The 22,513-nt window shown below is 34.9% G+C and overlaps 1 protein-coding gene across 2 annotated transcripts in view; it reads left to right on the top strand.

Annotated features, from left to right (window-relative positions):
* The window catches only part of TBCK (TBC1 domain containing kinase), a 240,719-nt gene that overhangs the window by 127,951 nt on the left and 90,255 nt on the right, over positions 1-22,513 (top strand). For both annotated transcript variants that reach the window (XM_024119218.3, XM_024119217.3), the window contains exons 21-22: positions 1,246-1,282; positions 2,274-2,435. In XM_024119218.3, coding sequence (XP_023974986.1) covers positions 1,246-1,282; positions 2,274-2,435 — 199 coding nt within the window. The remainder of the gene's footprint in view (positions 1-1,245; positions 1,283-2,273; positions 2,436-22,513) is intronic.

Below are 22,513 nucleotides of genomic sequence, written 5' to 3'. Positions count from 1 at the left end.
GTCCTTGTTGGTTATCTATTTTATATACAGTAGTGTGTATATGTTAATCCCAAACTCTTAATTTATCCCCCCTCCTTTCCCCTTTGGTAACTGTAAGTTTGTTTTCTATGTCTGTGAGTCTATTTCTGTTTTATAAATAAGTTCATTTGTATCAGTTTTTTAGATTCCACATCTAAGCAATATCCTATGATATTTGTTGTTCTCTGTCTGCCTTACTTCACTTAGAATGATCATCTCTAGGTCCATCCATGTTGCTGCAAATGGCATTATTTCTTTCTTTTTTATGGCTGAGTAATATTCCATTGTATGTATATACCACATCTTCTTCATCCATTCATCTGTCAGTGTACACTTAGGTTGCTTCCATGTCTTGGCTATTGTAAATAGTGCTGCAATGAGCATTGGGGTGCACGTATCTTTTTGAGTTAAAGTTTTCTTCATATATATGCCCAGAAGTGAGATTGATGGATCATATGGTAACTCTGTTTTTAGTTTTTTAAGGAACCTTCATACTGTTCTCCATAGTGGCTGTACCAATTTACATTCCCATCAACAGTGTAGGAGGGTTCCTTTTTCTCCACACCCCCTCCAGCATTTATTATTTGTAGACTTTGATGTTGGCTATTCTGACCAGTGTGAGGTGATAACTCATTGTAGTTTCGATTTGCGTTTCTCTAATAATTAGTGATGTTGACCATCTTTTCATGTGCCTCTTGGCCATCTATATGTCTTCTTTGGAGAAACGTCTATTTAGATCTTCTGCCCATTTTTTGATTTTTTTTTATATAGAGCTGTGTGAGCTGTTTATATATTTTGGAAATTAATCGCTTGTCAGTCGCATCATTTTCAAATATTTTCTCCCATTCCATAGTTTGTCTTTTCATTTTGTTCATGGTTTCCTTTGCTGTGCAAAATCTTTTCAGTTTAATTATGTCCCATTTGTTTATTTTTGTTTTTATTTCCATTACTCTAGGAGGTGGATCCAAAAAAATATTGCTGTGATTTATGTCAAAGAGTGTTCTGCCTATGTTTTCCTCTGGGGGTTTTATAGTATCCAACCTTACATTTAGGTCTTCAGTCCATTTTGAGTTTATTTCTGCATGTGGTGTTAAAGAATGTTTTTAATCAGTGGAGTAGACCAAAACATAGAGCTTTTTTTACCATTCAGTTTACTGGAAGTCATTCTAATTATCTCTTATTTCCTCTTTATCCATCCCCTGCATCCCTATCTTTTTCCACTCATAGCTCTATGCCATCCCTTGGTTTCTCACCATGTTTACTCGTAAGTATCATTTTCCCATTTCTTTCAGTATTGTATTAGCAAAAGAACAGCTCCATTCTTCCCCAGTATATTATAGTTACAATAATACTAAGCAGATTTAATTACATGAGCATCCTTATGTAATTCTAAGGTAATATAGTTGGGTGGAAATTTTTTTCAGTTGTTCTGACTACTAAATATCAAAAAGGTTGTTCTATAAGATGAAAACCTATCTGACATATCATGACATTCATAAAATCTCTGCCCTCTATTGAAAAATAAATTAATATTAACTATAGTATTTACATAAAGTTTTGGAAGGCAACTGTTACAACCGAATCAGACTCAATTTTTAGAGACTGTCTAATAACTAATACTTTTGTTATTTCCTATCCCAGAATTCCTCTAGAAATAAACAGTTTATGTGAATATGTAATACTTTAATTAGTTACAGATGTTAATACAGTGGATATTCTGCTTAAATATGTACATATGATTAATGAAATACAATATTTGAAGTAGATCTGTATGCACTGGCCTGGAAGGATGTTCAGAGTATTGATAAATGAAAAAAAGAAAGTTTCCAAAAATAAAAAATTGCTAATCAGATTTTTTATGGGAATTTCAAAAAGCAGTTTTTAGAGTGCATAACAGAAGTATAATCATACTGAATCTATAATAATACTAAAATTCTTCAAAGTATGTAAACTTGTGAGAATAATATGACCTGAAAAGTCTAGGAAGAAACAGAATGAATGTAACAGCTATACCAAGATTGATAATGGTGGCTAGAAAATGTCATCTATTTGATCAATCTGATTATCAGTTTTTTAAGATGCCTTAGGAGGCAGTAAATCTACAAAGCCAAATACACATTTTATAAAAAACAGTTTGCCAGTATTTGTTCTTTAATAGTTTTGACCATAAGGGAATTACCATGTCTAGTAAAGTAGCTTGTTGTTGTTATAATTTTTTAATTTCAATTAATTTATTTATATTTGTCATTTTACAGATGTATTTCCACTGCACAAAATTTTCCACCTCTGGGATACCTTACTGCTTGGGAATTCCTCCTTCCCATTCTGTATCGGAGTAGCAATTCTTCAGCAGCTGCGTGACCGGCTTTTGTCTAATGGCTTTAATGAGTGCATTCTTCTCTTCTCTGATTTACCAGGTATAGATATATATAAATGGAATTACTAAGTGAAATTTAATTATAGGATAATGAGACATTCTTATAACAATTTGCAAAAATAATCATACAAGCCTTCAGAATCTCTTCTGCTTGAGCCTCATCATCCGTCTCTGAATTATCTCCCTTGTATAGTACCTGTTCTGCTGGCCCAGAATTGTAGATATGAAACTGTGTCATAATAGCTCACTATCATTTACTTTCATGTCAGTGATAACATCAAAAAGGTAAAGGGCAGGGCAGTGGGGGTGGGCGGGGTGACACATTTGCCTTACTTAGGATAGGCCTATTTATCTCCCGCTGATAGAGAGTAAATAAAGGCCACTTGGGAAGGGGTTTGAGAATCTAAGTTTATATAGAGATGTAATCCACATGGAACTTTGCTCTCTCCTATCCATAGCTGCTTGCTAACAGTTTGAGGAAAGGAGAAACCCTGTCCTCTTGGGAGAGCAAGTCACACTCCAGGGAAATTCCATTTATACAATGCAGGATAGTAAGTCAAGCTATATATTGTATTCATAAGTGAGGAGCTTGTAAATTTAGGAGTTGAATGCTTAAGTGTAGAAATATTGAATGTAACTATGGTTTAAGCTTTGATGCTGTCACTGAAAAGATGAAAGTAATATGGTTACATAGGATATAACAATCTGTGGAAGAAAAAACTAAACTACATTTTTGCGGAAACCAAAATGTTTTTCAAGTAGAAAAATTCTGCTTTCTTCAAATAGCATTTCATTGGCTCCAACCCTTCTATGTGTTTATTGCTGTTCTCCATATTTTCAGGCAGCCACGAGTGATTGCTGAAAATAAACACACTTAAAATTATCCAAGAGATAAATTTGTCTAAAAATCAAAGAATAAAAGAAAGGTACCTTAACGCTATATATTTAATAAGTACTCTCAAAAGAAATAAGAAACCTGCTGCCTAGAAATAGAGACATAGAGGTAGAGAACAAACGTATGGACACCAAGGGGGGACAGTGGCAGCGGGGGGAGCGGTGATGAATTGGGAGATTGGGATTGACATGTATACACTAATATGTATAAAATAGGTAACTAATAAGAACCTGCTGTATAAAAACTAAATAAAATAAAATTTTTTTTAAAAAGCCAACTGTGAGGACTTACACTACCATAAACCTTCAAAGGGATACAAGCTTTCAGTTACAAGATGAATAAGTTCTGAGGATCTAAAAGACAACATGATGACAATAGTTAATAATACTGTATTGTATGTTTGAAATTTGCTAAGATAGTAAATCTTAAGCAGTCTCACCACAAAACAAAAATGGTAACTATGTGAGGTGATAGCTGTGTTAGTTAAAGTGATTGTGATAATAATTCCACAAAGTATATGCATATCAAATCATCCTGTTGTACACTTTAAATATGTACAATTCTTTATGTCATTTATACCTCAATAACGCTGGAGGAAAAACTAAAAAAAAAAAAAGAAAAGAAACCTGCTGCCTACCCCAATTTTTATTTTTAGTGGATGATCTGTACCTGGTAGTTCATCATCTTTCTGTTGTTGAAAATCTTCATCCTTTTTGGGAAAATAATAGCAAAAATTATTGGATTTATTTTAAAACTTCTACTTCCCCTTTCCCCCCAATTTAAAAGTATTCACCATCAGCTTTCTAACTTATCAAACTTTAATTAAAGTTAATTATTTCTTGTATCAACAAATAGTAGTTTAGTTCTTATGTTTGTTTTTTTTTTCTGAGAGATTCTTTATGAAAATGAAGTTCTCTCTCTTTTTTTCCTATTGGTGTTGAACAGTTACAAAAAAGCTGATTTAGGGCTTCCCTGGTGGCGCAGTGGTTGAGGGTCCACCTGCCAATGCAGGGGACCTGGGTTCGTGCCCCGGTCTGGGAAGATCCCACATGCCGCGGAGCGGCTGGGCCCACGAGCCATGGCCACTGAGCCTGCGCGTCCGGAGCCTGTGCTCCACAACGGGAGAGGCCACAACAGTGAGAGGCCCGCATACCGCAAAAAAGAAAAAGCTAGTTTCACAAACTACAAATACTGTCTGTACCATGCAGATATTTTCCTGTTGTTTCTAAATTGCCAAAGTAAGCAGAGGATGATTGATTAGCATTAAAAGAATTTTTCTGGTCAGGTCTAAAAAATATATGTTAGGAATGATGATTGTGCATTTTCAAGTAAAGTAAATTTAATACCTTTCCAATTTTGTGCATAAATATTCCAGTTATACACTGGTGAAGGAATCTGTTTTCATATTGTATAGGCAGATTAGTGGTAATTCTGCTTGTACATTAGAATAAAGTCATTATTTCTGAAATCAGAAAGTAAGAGTATATGTTTGTTAGAACTGACTCACTGAAAAGGTAAACACTACTTACTTTTGAAAGTAGGGTGCCTTCTATTGATGTGAATTGCATTGATTCTCAATGCCATTATTCTGGCTCATCATTTACTTGGTCACTATATGATTCCAATTGGGGAAGAAAAAAGTTTATAAGAAAAATGTGACTTAAAAAAAAGAAGGATGGGGCTTCCCTGGTGGCGCAGTGGTTGAGAGTCCGCCTGCCGATGCAGGGAACGTGGGTTCGTGCCCCGGTCCGGGAGGATCCCACATGCCGCGGAGCGGCTGGGCCTGCGTGTCTGGAGCCTGTGCTCCGCAATGGGAGAGGCCACAACAGTGAGAGGCCCATGTACCGCAAAAAAAAAAAAAAAAAGAAGGGTGGAGGGGTTAAATGTAAACTTTGCCTTTAAGTACACCTGTGTTTCCTTTTATTTTTAATCACAGTGCACTTATTTGGGATGTCTTTCCTAATTAGATCTACTAGATGTCTTTTTTCATCATGTTGAGCCCACTAACTGTACTTGATGCTTGAAGGAACTGGGAAGTGGTCATGGGAAGTCCTAAAAAGTGAATCCAGATTAATATACACACAAACACACTGAATGCGCCTTTTCTAAGCAAAATATTATGTAACATAAGCTTGGAACATGTTTGAAAGAAAGAAACATTTTTTAAGTCTACAAAATGAGAAGAGATAGGCTAACTCTATATTTCACCTTAATTCTTGAGATAGACTTTGTAGATAAAGATAGGTTAGGATTAAACATTAATTTGAATTTATTAAATATGTTGTGCTTTACTGAAATCCCCACTTAACTGAGTTTAAAAGCATGAGTAATCAATCAGAACAAATTTAACTAAATTCTTTGCTGAAGCAGTTTAGCAAATTCACTGTTCAGAACATCTGTTGACAGTAATATGATGGAATCACCATCCAGTTGGTAACCTTGTAAACAATAACCTCTCTTTTTTTTTTTTAAGTTGTCCCTTTCTAGTTGTTTCTTTCTACAAAGAGGGGCCCAATAGCCTAGTGATTAAGAGCATGGAATGTGGAGCCAGATAACCTGGGTTTTAGATCCTAGCTCTACCCCTTACAGTTGTGTGACCTTAGGGACATGACTTAACCTCTTTGTATCTGTTTCCTTAACCCTGTTTATATGAAAATGATAATTGTACCTACCTAATAGGATTGTTGTGCTAAATAAATCAGTACAACTAAACAACTTAGAGCAGTGCCTGGCAAAGATCAAGTGCTATGTAAGTGATTATTATTAATGTTATTACCATCATCATCATTATTATGATTTTCCTCACTTTTTCCTTTCTATCATGACTGCTTTCCTATTTGTAGAATAAATGAAGCAATCACCCCATTTGGCTTTTTCTATGTATTATTGAGGTAGATATCAATCATATAGATTTCTGTATTAGCAAAAGCAATGGAGAATTACCTAAGAAGTCAAGTAAGCCTTCAATGTATATATATGTATGTATATTATGACTAAGAAGAATATCTCGTTTCATTGCTCAGAGACAACATAGTATAGTAGATAGAGAGCACAGTCTTTGGAGTCAAGACATACGGGTTTGCGTCCTAATTGCACCACTCACTACCTGTGTGAATTGGGAAACTTTCAGTATGGTTCTGCTACTGAAAAGAGTGATCTGTAGAGTGAAAAAGATATGAGTTTACCTCCCAGCTCTGGCATATAGTAGCTGTGTGAACCTGGACAAGTTGTTAACCTCACTGGAAAGAGAATCCTATACATTATGAAAGTTTCAGTGAAATGGAGATAAAAATATCTGCTTTAGTGTTAGGGTGAGCATGAAAGATAATATGCATAATGTACCTGACACAAAACCTGGTACCAAATAGGCAGAACTATTTTTTAAAGTACATGTAGCATGCAATATTTTAAACATGCTAAGAATGTGTAACATTCAATCTTTGTAAGTTTCCTCTCCTTTCTTCCTCCTTTTCTTAACTTCATACTAACCCTTTAGTTCTTGAAGAGAGAACACAGCAGAAAGGCATTATTATTTGTGCCAAAAACTGCTTCCAACTTCAGTTCCCTTTAGTAAATGGTATAGTGTGATGTCACATTCCAAGGAAGTACAAGTGGTGCTAGAAAATTTTGCTGAAAGTTCTTGACATGTATTGGTATGTGTGTCATTTCAGTACTAAAGGAAATAACCATGAGAGCAGTCTATTTGGCATTTCTCATACAATTTCAAAATGGTGGTAGGGTATTTTGGAAGAAATACTGGGTTTTTCATAGCGCCATCCAACGCTGGATGTTGGCCACTGGATGTTTCCAAGGTTACCACCCTGTAAGCCCAACTATAGGATGAGGTCCGTCATCCTTCAGCCTGCTCTCTGATATGATTCTGCTATAGTGTCCATCTGGCTGACTTAAAAAAAAAATTTTTTTTGAGGATACATCCAAACAATATTCAAGATGAGTATGATAATCTGAATAAAACCAAAATGGTAATAATTTTAGAGTGGATTTGTAATGGCTGAGATATTTAAATGCATTTTTGTTTTGTTGGTATATTCCTTTGTACAGTTGAAAATTAATTCAACATATTTATGTCATTATGGTTGAAATAAATTCTTAGACTGCATATCTTTATACCTCTGAACATCTTCAAAGATAGGAATTTTTCGAAGTAGGAAAGAAGTTTTTCTTAGAGAACCTATACAAAGAAATTGGGAAATCTGTATGGAAGAATGCTTTATTTATTCTCAGAGATTAAAATAGTTACTTTACCATTAAAAGAAAAAGAATATGTACATATAAACTATTTTTGAAGGAAATACTGAGTATATTGAAGGGACTTGAGCATATGAAAAGTAAATCCTTCTTGCAGGAAGAAATCAACAGTTGGCTGAAACATCTTAGTTGTGTGATGTATGTTTTATTACAGAAGGTTAATTAAAAGAAAACGTTTTAAATAAAATTTTAAGGTGTTATCTCAATATTACCTACATACTTTACAATAGAATTCATTTTCAACACATACATGAAAAATGCCAGTAGTATCTATTATGTAGCACTTCACTAATTCCTCAAAAATATTGTATTAATATCTTAAGTAGCTAGGAAAGGGTACTTATCTTTTCTGACTTAAAACAATTTTGTAATGCAGTCTTTATCATTATTTAGCATAGCATGGAACAGTTCATGAAAACCGTACATTTTTTGAGCCGCACAGTTATGTACCAGGTTGCATAAGATCTATAATAAGAAATACAAGCCATTTTTTTCAAATAACAGGCAAATATTTTGAGACTGAGAAAAGTTATTAAAAACTAAGAGCTAGAGTATAGTACTAAAATATGCAAGCTGTTTAAAGCCATGTCTTATTAGTTTTCTGTTTTTCCCCAAGATGGAACTGGAAATCGATGAGAATGAGTGAGGAGGAAATTCAATTTAGTTTATGAAATCATAGATTTTTAAGGTACTTTTGACAATCCCTGTGGTAGGAGAGTGGGAAAGAAGGTCAATGAGAAGTGATCTGGGTTTACTGTTTTCCATTCTTTTTTTTTTTTTTGAATGGGGGTGGGGTTCAATGAACAGTTTCTTGCTTTCATTTAGGGATAAATATAAATTAAATAGGGTTTTCATAATATAATGTAATCTCCCAGTTGTAAACAGTGGCCCAGATTTTTAAAAACTGTAACACTTGAGCCAAGTATAACTGTAGCCAGTAGGCTACTAATGACTCCTTTATTAAATAAATAGTTATAATGGTGATAAGTGCTACAGAAAGCAATAGGAATTTATAACAGGACACTACTAAGTCTGAGGGAGTAAAAAACCTTCTCTAAGAGAGTAATGTTAAAGGAATATCTGAAATTAATTGACATTAGAAAGTGAGAAGTGGAGAGAGGGGAGAATCTTCTAGATGGAGGGAAGAAAATGCTTGAACCCCCCCCCCCCAAATAACTAAAGGAATTGGAGTGGTATACTTAGTGCAAAAGGGAAAGTGATTAGAAAAGAGAATGGAGAGGTGGACAAAGAGGTCATGGAGGATCTTATAAGCCACGTTAGGGATATTTTAAAAATAATTTTGTAGAAGTATTTTCTTTCTTTTCAGTGTTTTTGAAAGAATGAAAAAGTATCCCTGAAAAGAACATCAGGTCCCAAAGTCGAATGCCATATTGATATTTGTGGAGCATTCTGGTCTCTGAATATTCCTTTCAAGGAGCTCTTTCATGAGCAAAAAGCAAAGGATTCTTAACATGAGTGCTCCCAGTACGTATCCATAATTCCTTTTTTCTGGCTTGTGGAGAGCTGACGAGGTGAAAAAGTAGAGCAATGGTAGTACCCAGTTATTCGGTGAAGGTTTTGTATTGTCAGCCCTCTAAGATTTGATACCATTTTACTTGAAGCTGAGAATCCATAATTATTCACATGTTCTGCTTATAGCTACGTAATGTTAATGCATGTATATTTCTAAGCACATCTGCGTGGAATTACAAAAGGACAATCATAATGGAAATTAAATATGGAGATTTTAGCTGTGGTCCTCCTCTTCCCACCACACCCATAAAAATTACATGTTAACATTAAGATTTAGATGGAATATTAAATTCTTCTGAGTTTAAAATTGGTCAGGGATAGATGAAAGAGTAGTTAATGTGTTTTTATTAACATGATCGTATAGTCAGTGAAATAAAAATCATGAAAATTTATTTTTAAAATCTCATTAGGTTATTATCACCTTGTTGGGGGGGAAATACTGAATTATTTTTGGGAAAAGGAGAAAATTTGAAAGCGGATGTTAGAATACATGACTTCCAAGCTGAAAATAAATGTTTATGAAAAACACAAAGCCAGTAGAATGAGTCGTAAAGATTCAAATTGTGAGCTGAATCTCAGAAGCCAGAAGAATTCTTTTAACACTGATCTAGTTGTTGCTCTTGAAGCATACCTCTAATTTTGCAGTATGTAAATAGTTTATAAAGTTAAAGATCTGTCATGTGTTGGGAACTATAATCAAAAATAAGGTCAGGGTTGATCAGAATTTTCTACTTACCTTGAAAGTTGACAGTAAATTAGAGTAATAACACATCTTAAACCTGGTCCGGAGGTTTCAAGGCTCTTCTCCATAGGAAAGCGGTTTGTTTTATGATTGACAGGGATTCTGCGCTCTGAATTTTGTTGAGTAGTACAGAAATTATCTTATAGTTTCAATCAGTGATTAAGCATACTTTGTTTCAAGATATCAATGATGGAATTTGTTTATATTTGTTTTATTGTTGAGTGTTTATATGTGCCTTAGGTTTGCAAGACAAAAAAATGAACAGAACATTTTACACTTTCAAAGTATCTTAAAAGTAATCAACCTCAAAATCTTGGAAAGTTAGAAGTTATGTTTAAAATTTCCCCGTATATACTGCTGATGGATAATGCAAATAATAATGTAAGGACCAGAATGTGTATATATGTCATAGCTAAAATGACATTTAATATGCATTGTTCCATATGTGATTTTTATTTTAATAATATAATAATACTCATGGGTCCCATTTCTTCTCCCTCCTCTACCTAGCCTTATATCTCTGTACAAAAGTGAAAGTACAGTTGACCCTTGAACGATGTGGGGGTAGGTGCGCCTTTCTTCCCCACAGTTGAAAATCCAGGTCTAATTTACAGTCAGCCCTCTGTATACCAGTTCCTCTGTATTTGCGGTTCCTCCATACCCACTGTTGCTTCAGTATCTGCGGTTCTGCATTCAGATTCAACCAACCATGGATTGTATAGTACTGTAATATTTACTATTGAAAAATATCCATGTATAAGTGGACCTGTGCAGTTCAAAGCCCATGTTGTTCAGGGGTCAGCTGTAATCTCACGTGCTGCCTATCTTAAATGGTGATCTTCAACAGAATAGAAAATAACTTCTTACCACATGTCTCCTCCAAGTGTGAGTGTGCTGAGTCAAAACAAATAAAATAAAAAACAAGCTAATAAACTAGATTAGAGAAAAAGAAGAGAGATAATATGTCAATGTGTTTATAGGCTAGTTAGTCAGTGTTATGTAACATAGAGGAAATAACTAGAGCTTTCTTTTAAGAAACTACATTGAATTACCTTGAAAAATGTAAACCATTTCAATCCTTCAGTACAGGCGTATATCAGTCATAAGAAAAATGCTTATTGAACTTGAACACAAGGTTCTGTTGCCAAAAAAAATCAGATTTCCAGTTTTGTTTTGGATTCACTATTAAGTGTAAAAGAAAAAGAGAAAATGATTTTTACTGCTGATCTGGTGCTAAATCTTGCAAGCTGCTGCATTGTTCTTTTTTCTGAAGTGAGCTGTGTGCCATTATGAACACCAGCTGTTTTGCATCATAGTATCTACCTACTCAACTGCTAAATGATAAAGACAATTATGTTAAGAATAGAAAACAGTTTAAGTATCCATATATCAGTAATGCTGATTGCATTTCCAACTTTTTGTCACTTCATTGTAGGCATTAAGCATCAGAGATGATAAATGCTTAGTAAAATGTGCCAGTAAGTGCATGCATGTATCATGGATTTGAAAGGCTGAGTGAATTAAAGTAGTAGCCCAGTAACATTGTACCATCCTTTCCCCTTAGACTGCAAAACCAAGATTGTGTTTATAAAATATATTTAGTCATTCATTCAACAGATATTTAGGTGTGTGTGTATATAATGTGTATATGTATGTATGTGTATAATTAATAATTAATCTTACTACTGGTTTATCATTCCTGTACTGGCCCAGAGCATTCATGCCTAATTATTTAAAGGTGATCCAATGGTACCCTGTAACTATGACAAACACATCTAATTTGAATTATGTTAATTACATATAGTATTACCTCCTGGTTCCATTAAGTCACCTGACTAGCTTGTGCATTAGTTCTTCAATTTTTCAGTGAGGAAATTCAACTTCCCTCTCAGAACTGCTCTGTAAAATCAATAGGATTTGGAATCCAGTGGAATGTTAGGTGTGTGAATGTATTCATACATCTTAACTGAGGTAGGAAGTGGGGGCAAGTTAGGGATGAGTGAGTGGGCCTGGTACTAGGAAAGATAATAGCGTTCTAGCTGTGTGCTTAAGATGTTGATGGGGCACCTAGATGAAAAACTGAGGCACTGATAGGGATTTTGAGTGACAAAAAGACAAGTATAATTTAAGATTAGTCAGAGACTAAAATTTCCTCTGGTATCCTTTTTTTGGTCTCCCCTGTTATCTTTGGGTTTTCCTAAAGACTCCTTAAATAAGGTCTGAGACATGCAGTTCTTTTGGTTGTGTTCCCCTGTTATTATACAGGAGGCCTATTGATGTGTAGGGAAGGAGAAGTGTTCTGTATTCCTATAATTAGGTCTCAGTCTTTCATTGAGCCTGTGCCCCAGGCTGTGACCTTCACAAGTGCTTCCTCTTGCTGGGGAGAAGGGGGGAAACGGACCCTTAGGTGAGTCAGGAAGGCTGGAAGGGCTGGAGTTAGGTATTTTCCTTCCCCCAGTTCACTTAGGCTCTGGTGAAATAGTTTCCTCTGAGGGCAGGCCTTTTAAGGAGGACAAAATTATCTGGGCATATTTTCCATGGCTGCTTTTCCCTGCTCCCTGCCAGAAGCACAGGGAGATTTTTTGTGATCTTCATGATGTTTAAAGCATGAATTGAACTAAGAATTTGAAAAGGAGCACATAACAAGAATACATCATCCAAAAATATTATATAGATTAATAATAGTGTCGGTAAGGCTAAACCCCAATATATGTGGGCTTATGAGAAATACCACATTTAGAACAAAAGGCAAGGCAAGGGTAGACTTACTTTTGGGAAACATTCAATAATATTTATCAATGAGACTCATCAACTTTGCTTTAGTAGTTTTGAGCTGAGAAGCACCTAAAGTGGATAAATTGGTTGTCAGGAAATTTTGACCACTTTCTGTGAGACCTTAGGATAGATAAGTTTATTCATTCAACACTTGTTTAATAAACACAATTATATGACAGACACAGTACTGTGCACCAGAGCCATAAAGATAAGACATAGTACCAGCCCTGTAGGAGGATGGGAAGAAGGCATTGGAGGCCTAGAAAATAGCATAAGGATGACACAGATGTGTGTGACTGCATGACCATCATAATTTAAGTAGGATGCTAATAGAGAGACTAGAGGGTAGGATGAGAGATAACTAGAGTGGATGGGCTGGGGAAATACTGCTGATGGTGGTGATAGTAATCGGTGAATAGACTGAGTCCTGATCTTGAGGACCTTGCATGACATGCTGAGGAATTTGGATTTTATTCTATATGCAGTTAGAAAGTGTTAAACAGAAAAATGACATGATCAGATTTATATTTTAGAAAAAAATGATTCCAGGTGTAGTGTGAGAAATGGATTGAACACTTCTAAAATGCTATAATTCTAAGTAGCGGAAAGAGAGCAGCTGGCCAGAGATAAGTTCAAGAATATGGCAAAGTAGTATCTATTGAAATTTAGATCTTTACCAAAATAATTTACATGACAAAGTCCCAAGAGAACTTTCAGATGCTATCTCTCTTTAGCACCTGTAAAATCTTAGTAAGTTGATCTCCCACTGCAGATTTCTTCTGTTTGAGAATCCTCTTTATCTAGTAATAACATTCTATCCGTATGTTCCTTGAACTGCACTTGATACTCATTGCAAATAATATTAAAATGTGGATCAGTGAGTTATTCAAGATTATTGGGTTTTTCTTTAGAAGGTTTTAATATACTTCATCTCAGTACAGTAAATGGTGATAGAGGTGCTATCAACCTGAGGATGTCATGGGATACTGTCCTTACAATTTACCTTTTGGAGAATGCTTCATAATGTATATAGTTTATTCCATTAACCTTGTTTTCTATTAGTAAGATAAGCACTCTTATAGTTTTCTGTCTTTTCAACAATGAACATTTTATTATATTATTGTTGGCATGTTTTCATGTCATAGACCGTCAATACCTAGAATGCTTCTCACCTTCTTTTTATAAATAAACTCTTTGTGTCAAAAAAAAGAAGTCATTGTTGAGACAGGTAGATTAACTGGTTGCAGATCACCCTTATTGTCTTGGGTGTTAAAGAAATTATTCAAATGTTCTAAAATTTTTAATAGTATAATAAATGATTCTGTGTAATTGAACAATTAATATATAACCCCAAATCTAGCCTCTACATTCTGATCCAACTGAAAATTTCACATACACAGACACACAGACACACACACACACACACACACACACACAACTTTATAGGAAAAGAAGATGCACAGACCTTGTGCTTTCTTTTTTTGTATGTTTCTCTCAATATTTAAACATGTCTTTAATTAAAATAAGATTTACAGATGAACATACAGGGCTTAATTAACAATTGAGTACATCTTTGACAGTTATAAACATCCATGTAACCAACATTCTCAATCAAGATATAGAATATTTGCATTGCCCCAGACAATTCTCTCATGTCACCACCCTCAGTGGTCAATGACCACTCCCCCATTACCAGCCATTGTTCTGACTGTAAAAGCAACAGCTTTTAGAGACTACAGTGCATTGGCTCTGTACCAAGTCTGGTGTGGGGAGGGCAGCATTCCCTCATGAGGCCTGCTAGGTAAAGGCTTTGAAATTGTCCATGGTTGAGCCTGAAAAATCATGTATAGATTTTTGTCTAGGAGCCAGACTCCTCAGATAATGTATTCTTTCTAAGATATGTTTACCTACTTCAATTTCATTAAGATACTGTCTTATGTTCTCTTCTGGAAGCTTTATTATTATAATTTTTATGTTTTGGTCTATGATCCCATTGATTTCATTATATGGTATGAGTTTGAATTTCATTTTTTGTACCATTTATTTATTCAATTATTTCAACTCCTTTTGTTGATAAGGCTCTCATTTTCCTATTAAAGTGCCCTGCTCTGAATTTTTGTCAAAAAAATCTACAACAAAACTTATGGTAGTTTGATTGGAATTGCTTCAAACTATAGATCAGATTTAGGCAGAATTGCAGTTTTATCAATATCAAATCTTCCAATCCATGAACATGGTATATCTCCATTTATTTAGGTCTTCTTTAATTTCCCTCAGCAATGTTTGTAGTTTTCAGTGTAATATTTTGCTTATTCTTTGTTAAATTTATTCTTAGATATTTTGTCCTTTTGATTCTACTTTACATCAAATTTAAAAATTTATTTTCCAATTATTTGTCAATATTACATAGAAATTCAATTGATTTTTCTACCATTGTATCCTTCAATCTGCTAAATGCACTTACTAGTTCTTATAGTTCTGTAGATTCCTTAGGTTTTTTTTTTTTTTCTAAATATAAACAACCAATTGTCTGAGAATAAAGACAGTTTTATTTCTTCCTTTCTAATTCTTATGCCTTTCTGTTATTTTTCTTATTTTATTGCACTGACTAGACCTTCAATACATGTTGAATAACATTGGTGGAAACAGACATTCTTACCTTGCTCCCACTCTTAGGAGGAAAAAAAATGATATTTCACTAATAAGTTTGATGTTACCTGTAGATTTTTCATAATACTCTTATCAGATTGAGGAAGTTCATTCCTTTTCCTTGTTTGCTAAGAGTGTTTATAATGAATGGGTATTGAATTATGTCAAGTTTCTTCAGCATCTATTATGATAATCGTATGGTGTTTCTCCTTAATTATGTTAAGTTGGAAAATTACATTAATTGATATTCAATTGTTAAACCAACCTTGGATTTCTGGGTGTGACATAATAAGAACTATATATCTAGGGGTGTTTTTTATTTTTGAATTTTATTTATTTTTTTATACAGCAGGTTTTATTAGTTATCTATTTTATACATATTAGTGTATATATGTCAATCCCAATCTCCCAGTGCATCCCACCAGCACCCCTGCCCATTTTCCCCTCTTTGTGTCTGTACCTTTGTTCTCTACATCTGTGTCTCTATTTCTGCCTTGCAAACCGGTTCACCTCTACCATTTTTCTACATTCCACATATATGCAATAATATATGATATTTGCTTTTCTCTTTCTGACTTGCTTCAGTATGTATGACAGTCTCTAGGTCCATCCATGTCTCTACAAATGACCCACTTTCATTCCTTTTTATGGCTGAATAATATTCCATTGTATGTATGTACCACATCTTCTTGATCCATTCGTCTGTTGATGGGCATTTAGGTTGCTTCCATGACCTGGCTGTTGTAAATAGTGCTGCAGTAAACATTGGGGTTCATGTGTCTTTTTGAATTATGGTTTTCCCAGACTATATGCCCAAAAGGGGGATTGCAGGGTCATATGATAGTTCTATTTTTAGTTTTTTAAGGAACTTCCGTACTGTTCTCCATAGTGGGTGTATCAATTTATATTCCCACCAACAGTGCAAGAGGGTTCCCTTTTCTCCACACCCTCTCCAGCATTTGTTGTTTGTAGATTTTCTGATGATGCCCATTCTAACTGGTGTGAGGTGATACCTCATTGTAGTTTTGATTTGCATTTCTCTAATATTACTGATGTTGAGCAGCTTTTCATGTGCTTCTTGGCCATCTGTATGTCTTCTTTGGAGAAATGTTTATTTAGGTCTTCTGCCCATTTTCTGATTCGGTTGTTTGTTTTATATTGAGCTGCATGAGCTGTTTATATATTTTGGAGGTCAATCCTTTGTCCGTTGATTCATTTGCAAATATTTTCTCCCATTGTGAGGGTTGTGTTTTCATCTTGCTCATAGTTTGCTTTGCTGTGCAAATGCTTTTAAGTTTCAATTAGGTCCCATTTGTTTATTTTTGTTTTTATTTCCATTTCTCTAGGAAGTGGGTCAAAAAAGATCTTGCTGTGATTTATGTCAGAGTATTCTTCCTATGTTTTCCTCTAAGAGTTTTATAGTGTCTGGTCTTACATTTAAGTCTTTAATCCATTTTGAGTTTATTTTTGTGTATGATGTTAGGGAGTGTTCTAATTGCATTCTTGTATATGTAGCTGTCCATTTTTCCAAGCACCACTTATTGAAAAGACTCTCTTTTCTCCATTGTACATCCTTGCCCCCTTTGTCATAGGTTAGTTTACCATAGGTGTGTGGGTTTACCTCTGGGTTTCTATCCTGTTCCATTGATGTATATTTCTGTTTTTATGCCAGTACCATATTGTCTTGATTACGATAGCTTTGTAGTATAGTCTGAAGTCCAGGAGTCTTATTCCTCCAGCTCCATTTTTCTCTCAAGATTTCTATGACTATTCAGGGTCTTTTGTGTCTCCATACAAATTTTAAGATTTTTTTTGTTCTACTTCTCTAAAAAATGCCATTGGTAATTTGATAAGGTTTCCATTGAATCTGTAGATTGCTTTAGGTAGTATAGTCCTTTTCACAATATTGATTCTTCCAATCCAAGAACATGGTATATCTCTCCATCTGTGTCATCTTTGATTTCTTTCATCTGTGTCTTATAGTTTTCTGAGTACAGATCTTTTACCTCCTTGGGTAGGTTTATTCCTAGGTATTTTATTCTTTTTGTTGCAATGGTGAATGGGATTGTTCGCTTAATTTCTTTTTCTGATCTTTTGTTGTTAGTGTATAGGAATGCAAGAGATTTCTGTGTGTTAATTTTGTATCCTGCAACTTTACCAAATTCATTGATTAGCTCCAGTAGTTTTCTGGTGGCATCTCTGGGATTGTCTATGTATAATATCATGTCATCTGCAAAAGTGACAGTTTTACTTCTTTTCCAATTTGTATTCCTTTTATTTCTTTTTCTTCTCTGATTGCCATGGCTAGGACTTCCAAAACTATGTTGAATAATAGTGGCGAGAGTGGACATCCTTGTCTTCTTCCTGATCTTAGAGGAAGTGCTTTCAGCTTTTCACCATTGAGAATGATGTTTGCTGTGGGTTTGTCGTGTACGGCCTTTATTACGTTGAGGTAGGTTCCCTCTATGCCCACTTTCTGGAGAGTTTTTATCATAAATGGGTGTTGATTATTGTCAAAACTTTTTCTGTATCTGTTGAGATGATCATATGGTTTTTATTCTTCAATTTGTCAGTACGGTGTATCACATTGGTTGATTTGAGTATATTGAAGGATCCTTGCATCCCTGAGATAAATCCCACTTGATCATGGTGTATGATCCTTTTAATGTGTTGTTGGATTCTGTTTGTTAGTATTTTGTTGAGGATTTTTGCATGTATATTCATCAGTGATATTGGTCTGTAATTTTCTTTTTTTGTAGTACCTTTGTCTGGTTTTGGTATCAGGGTGATGGTGACCTCATAGAATGAGTTTGGGGTGTTTCTCCCTCTGCAATTTTTTGGAAGAGTTTGAGAAGGATGGGTGCTAGCTCTTCTCTGAATGTTTGATAGAATTCACCTGTGAAGCCATCTGGTCCTGGACTTTTGTTTGTTGGAAGATTTTTAATCACATTTTCAATTTCATTACTTGTGATCGGTCTGTTCATGTTATCTATTTCTTCCTGGTTCAGTCTTGGAAGGTTATACCTTTCTAAGAATTTGTCCATTTCTTCCATGGTGTCCATTTTATTAGCATAGTGTTGTTTGTAGTAGTCTCTTAGGATGCTTTGTCTTTCTGCAGTGTCCATTGTAACTTTTCCTTTCTCATTTATAATTTTATTGATTTGAGTCCTCTCCCTTTTTCTTGATGAGTCTGGCTAATGGTTTATCAATTTTATCTTCTCAAAGAACCATCTTTTAGTTTTATTGATCTTTGCTGTTGTTTTTTTTGTTTCTATTTCATTTATTTTTTCTCTGATCTCTATGATTTCTTTCCTTCTACTAACTTAGGGTTTTGTTTGTTCTTCTTTCTCTAGTTCTTTTAGGTGTAAGTTTATATTGTTTATTTGATATTTTTCTTGAGGTAGGATTGTATTGCTACAAACTTCCCTCTTAGAACTGCTTTTGCTGCATCCCATAGGTTTTGGATCATTGTGTTTTCATTGTCATTTGTCTCTAGGTATTTTTTTATTTCCTCTTTCATTTCTTCAGTGATCTCTTGATTATTTAGTAACATATTGTTTAGCCTACATGTGTTTGTGTTTTTCACGTGTTTTTCCCTGAAATTGATTTCTAATCTAATAGCATTATGGTCAGAAAAGATGCTTGATATGATTTCAGTTTTCTTAAATTTACCAAGGCTTGATCTGTGACCCAAGATGTAATCTATCCTGGAGAATGTTCCATGTGCACTTGAGAAGAAAGTGTAATCTGCTGTTTTTGGATGGAATGTCCTATAAATATCAATTAAACCTGTTTGTTCTATTGTGTCATTTAAAGCTTCTGTTTCCATATTACTTTTCAGTCTGGATGATCTGTCCATTGGTGTAAGTGAGGTGTTAAAGTACCGCACTATTACTGTGTTACCTTCGATTTCCTCCTTTATACCTGTTAACATTTGCCTTATGTAATGTGGTACTCCTATGTTGGGTTCATATATATTTATAATTGATATATCTTCTTGGATTGATCCCTTGATCATTATGTAGTGTCTTTCCTTATCTCTTGTGGCAGTCTTCATTTTAAAGTCTATTTTATCTGTTACGAGTATTGCTACCCCCCCTTTCTTTTGTTTTCCTTTTGCATGGAATATCTTTTTCCATCTCTTCACTTTCATCTGTATGTGTCCTTAGGTCTGAAGTGTCTCTTGTAGACAGCATATATATGGGTCTTGTTTTTGTATCCATTCAGTGAGCCTGTGTCTTTTGGTTGGAGCATTTAATCCATTCATGTTTAAGGTAATTATCACTATGTATGTTCCTATTACCATTTCTTAATTAATTTTCTTAATTTTCTTAATCCCTTGTTTTTGTAGGTCCTTTTCTTTTCTTGTGTTTTCCACTTAGAGAAGTTCCTTTAGCATTTGTTTAGAGCTGGTTTGGTGGTGCTGAATTATCTTAGCTTTTGCTTGTCTGTAAAGCTTTTGATTTCTCCATCGAATCTGAATGAGATCCTTGCCAGGTAACATAATCTTGGTTGTAGGTTCTTCCCTTTCGTCACTTTAACTCTATCATGCTACTCCCTGTGGCTTGTAGAGTTTCAGCTGTTAACCTTATGGGAGTTCCCTTCTATGTTATTTGTCATTTTTCCCTTGCTGCTTTCAATAATTTTTCTTTTTGTTTAATTTTTGCCAATTTGATTACTGTGTTTCTCCTTGGGTTTATCCTGCCTGGAACTCTCTGCACTTCCTGGATTTGGGTGGCTATTTTGTTTCCCATGTTAGGGAAGTTTTCGACTATAATATCTTCAAATATTTTCTCGGGTTCTTTCTCTCTCTCTTCTTCTGGGACCCCTATAATGTGAATGTTGGTGCATTTAATGTTGTCCCAGAGGTCTCTTAGGCTGTCTTCATTTCTTTTCATTCTTTTTTCTTTTTTCTGTTCTGTGAGAATGAATTCCACCATTCTGTCTTCCAGGTCACTTATCCGTTCTTCTGCCTCAGTTATTCTGCTATTGATTCCTTCTAGCGTATTTTTCATTTCAGTTATTGTATGGTTCATCTCTGTTTTTTTGTTCTTTAATTCTTCTAGGTGTTTGTTCTTTAATTCTTCTACGTCTTTGGTAAACTTTCTTTGCATCTTTTTGATCTTTGCCTCCATTCTTTTTCCGAGGTCCTGGAGCATCTTCACTGTCATTGTTTTGAATTCTTTTTCTGGAAGGTTGCCTATCTCCACTTCATTTAGTTGGTTTTTTTTGCTTTTTATCTTGTTCCTTAATCTTGTGCATAGTCCTCTGCATTTTCATTTTGTCTGTCTTTCTGTGAATATGGTTTTCATTCCATATGCTGTAGAATTATAGTTCTTCTTGCTTCTGCTGTCTGCCATCTGGTAGATGAGGCTGTCTAAGAGGCTTCTATATGTGGTTTTATATATCTGTTTTCTGCCCTTGTTTCTGACACAAATCTCCTAAATCCCTTAGAATTTCCTGGGTGATAGGAGCACCTTTTGTTGTAATGAGATGACTCTTGATGGGCTACCTGAGAGCTTCAGTATGAGCATGGGTAATAAATCAAAGTTTGGAAATTTCAGTACCACCCCCTATCCTCCTGGGAAGGGAGAGAGGCTGGAGATTGAGTTAATAATTACTCATGGGTGTGTGATGAAGCCTCTATAAAAATAACTAAGCTAAAAGGTTTAGAGAGCTTCTGGTTTGGTGAACACATCCACATGCTGAGAGGTTCGCCTCATCCCTGAGGATAGAAGCTCCTGCACTCAGGATCTTTCTGAACATTGCCCTCTGTACCTCTTCATCTGGCTGTTTATTTGTATCCTTTATAATAAACTCATAAAGGTAAGTAAAGTGTTTCCCTGAGTTCTGTGGGTTGTCATAGCAAATTATCAAACCTGAGAAGGGGATTGTCAACTCTCAATTTATAGCCAATTGATCGGAAGTACAGATGACATCCTTGGAGTTGTTACTGGCATCTGGAATGGAGGCAGTCTTGTGAGACTGAGCCCTTAACCTGCAGGGTCTGTGCTAATTCCAAGTAGTTGGTGTCAGAACTGAATTGAATTGTAGCATGCTCATCTGGTATCCAGAGAGTTGGAGAATTGGTTGTTTGGTGTGAGGAAACACCCTACACATTTGGTGTCAGAAGTATCGTGAATAGAAAAACAGTTTACCTTGCTGGGTTAATCCCTAGGATATACCTTTGTGTATTAGTTTTCTATTGCTGCTGTAACAAATCACCACAAAGTGGCTTAAAACAAGACATATTTATTATCTTATACTTCTGGAGATCAGAGGTCCAAAATCGTCCTTACTGGGCTAAAGTCAAGGTGTCAGCAGGGCTGGTTCCTTCTAGAGGCTCTGAGGGGAAAATCCACTTCCTTTTTTGCCAACTTCTAGGGACCACCTGCATTCTTTTGTCTGTGCCCCTCCTCCATCTTTAAAGCCAGCTACATAGTATTGTCACATCTCTTTCTACTCTCTCTGAACTGCTGCTCCTTCTTACACAATTACTTATAATTACATCAGGCCCAGCTGGATAATTCAGCATGATCTTCCCATCTCAAGATCCATAACTTAATCACATTTTCAAGATTCTTTTGCCATATGAGGTAACATTCATAGGTTTTGAGGCTTAAGATATTTACATTTGGGGGGGGGGACATTTTTCAGCCTACCACACTTAACTAATATTTTATTAAGGATTTTATGTCTGTATGCATGAGATACTGGTTTTTAATTTCCCTATAATATCTTTCTCAGATTTTGGTATCAGGATTATACTGGGTTGTATGAGGGTTATTTAAGGTTATACTCTTAAAACAAGTTGGGAGTATTCACTTTTCTTCTCTCTTCATAATAAATCTGTGTAAGACTGTTGGAAATTCTTCTTTAAATATTTGATAAATTTTACCAATGAAACCATATCGACCTGGAGTTTTCTTTGTGGGAATGTTTTAATTAAGAATTAATTTCTGTAAAGATATGTGACTACACAGATTGACTATTTCTTCTTGTGTCAAATTGTGGTTCTGGTAAATTGCATTTTCCAAGGAGTTTGTATATTTTATCTACTTTCAAATTTATTTGCATAGAGTTGTTCATAATATTGCTTGGTATCCTTTTAATGTTTGATGCATCTCTAGTGATATCTCCTTTGTTTCCTGATATTGATAATTTGCTTTTTTCTAGTCTTGATCATTCTTGCTAGGGTTTATCAATTTCACTAATATTTCTATTTTTCTTTTTCTTCTTCTTTTTTTTTGGTCTT

Source organism: Physeter macrocephalus, chromosome 7 (genome assembly GCF_002837175.3).
Source record: "Physeter macrocephalus isolate SW-GA chromosome 7, ASM283717v5, whole genome shotgun sequence".
In the NCBI taxonomy this organism is placed as follows: domain Eukaryota; kingdom Metazoa; phylum Chordata; class Mammalia; order Artiodactyla; family Physeteridae; genus Physeter; species Physeter macrocephalus.
Note: the sequence above shows the minus strand (reverse complement) of the source record. Positions and strands in the feature narration are given on the sequence as shown.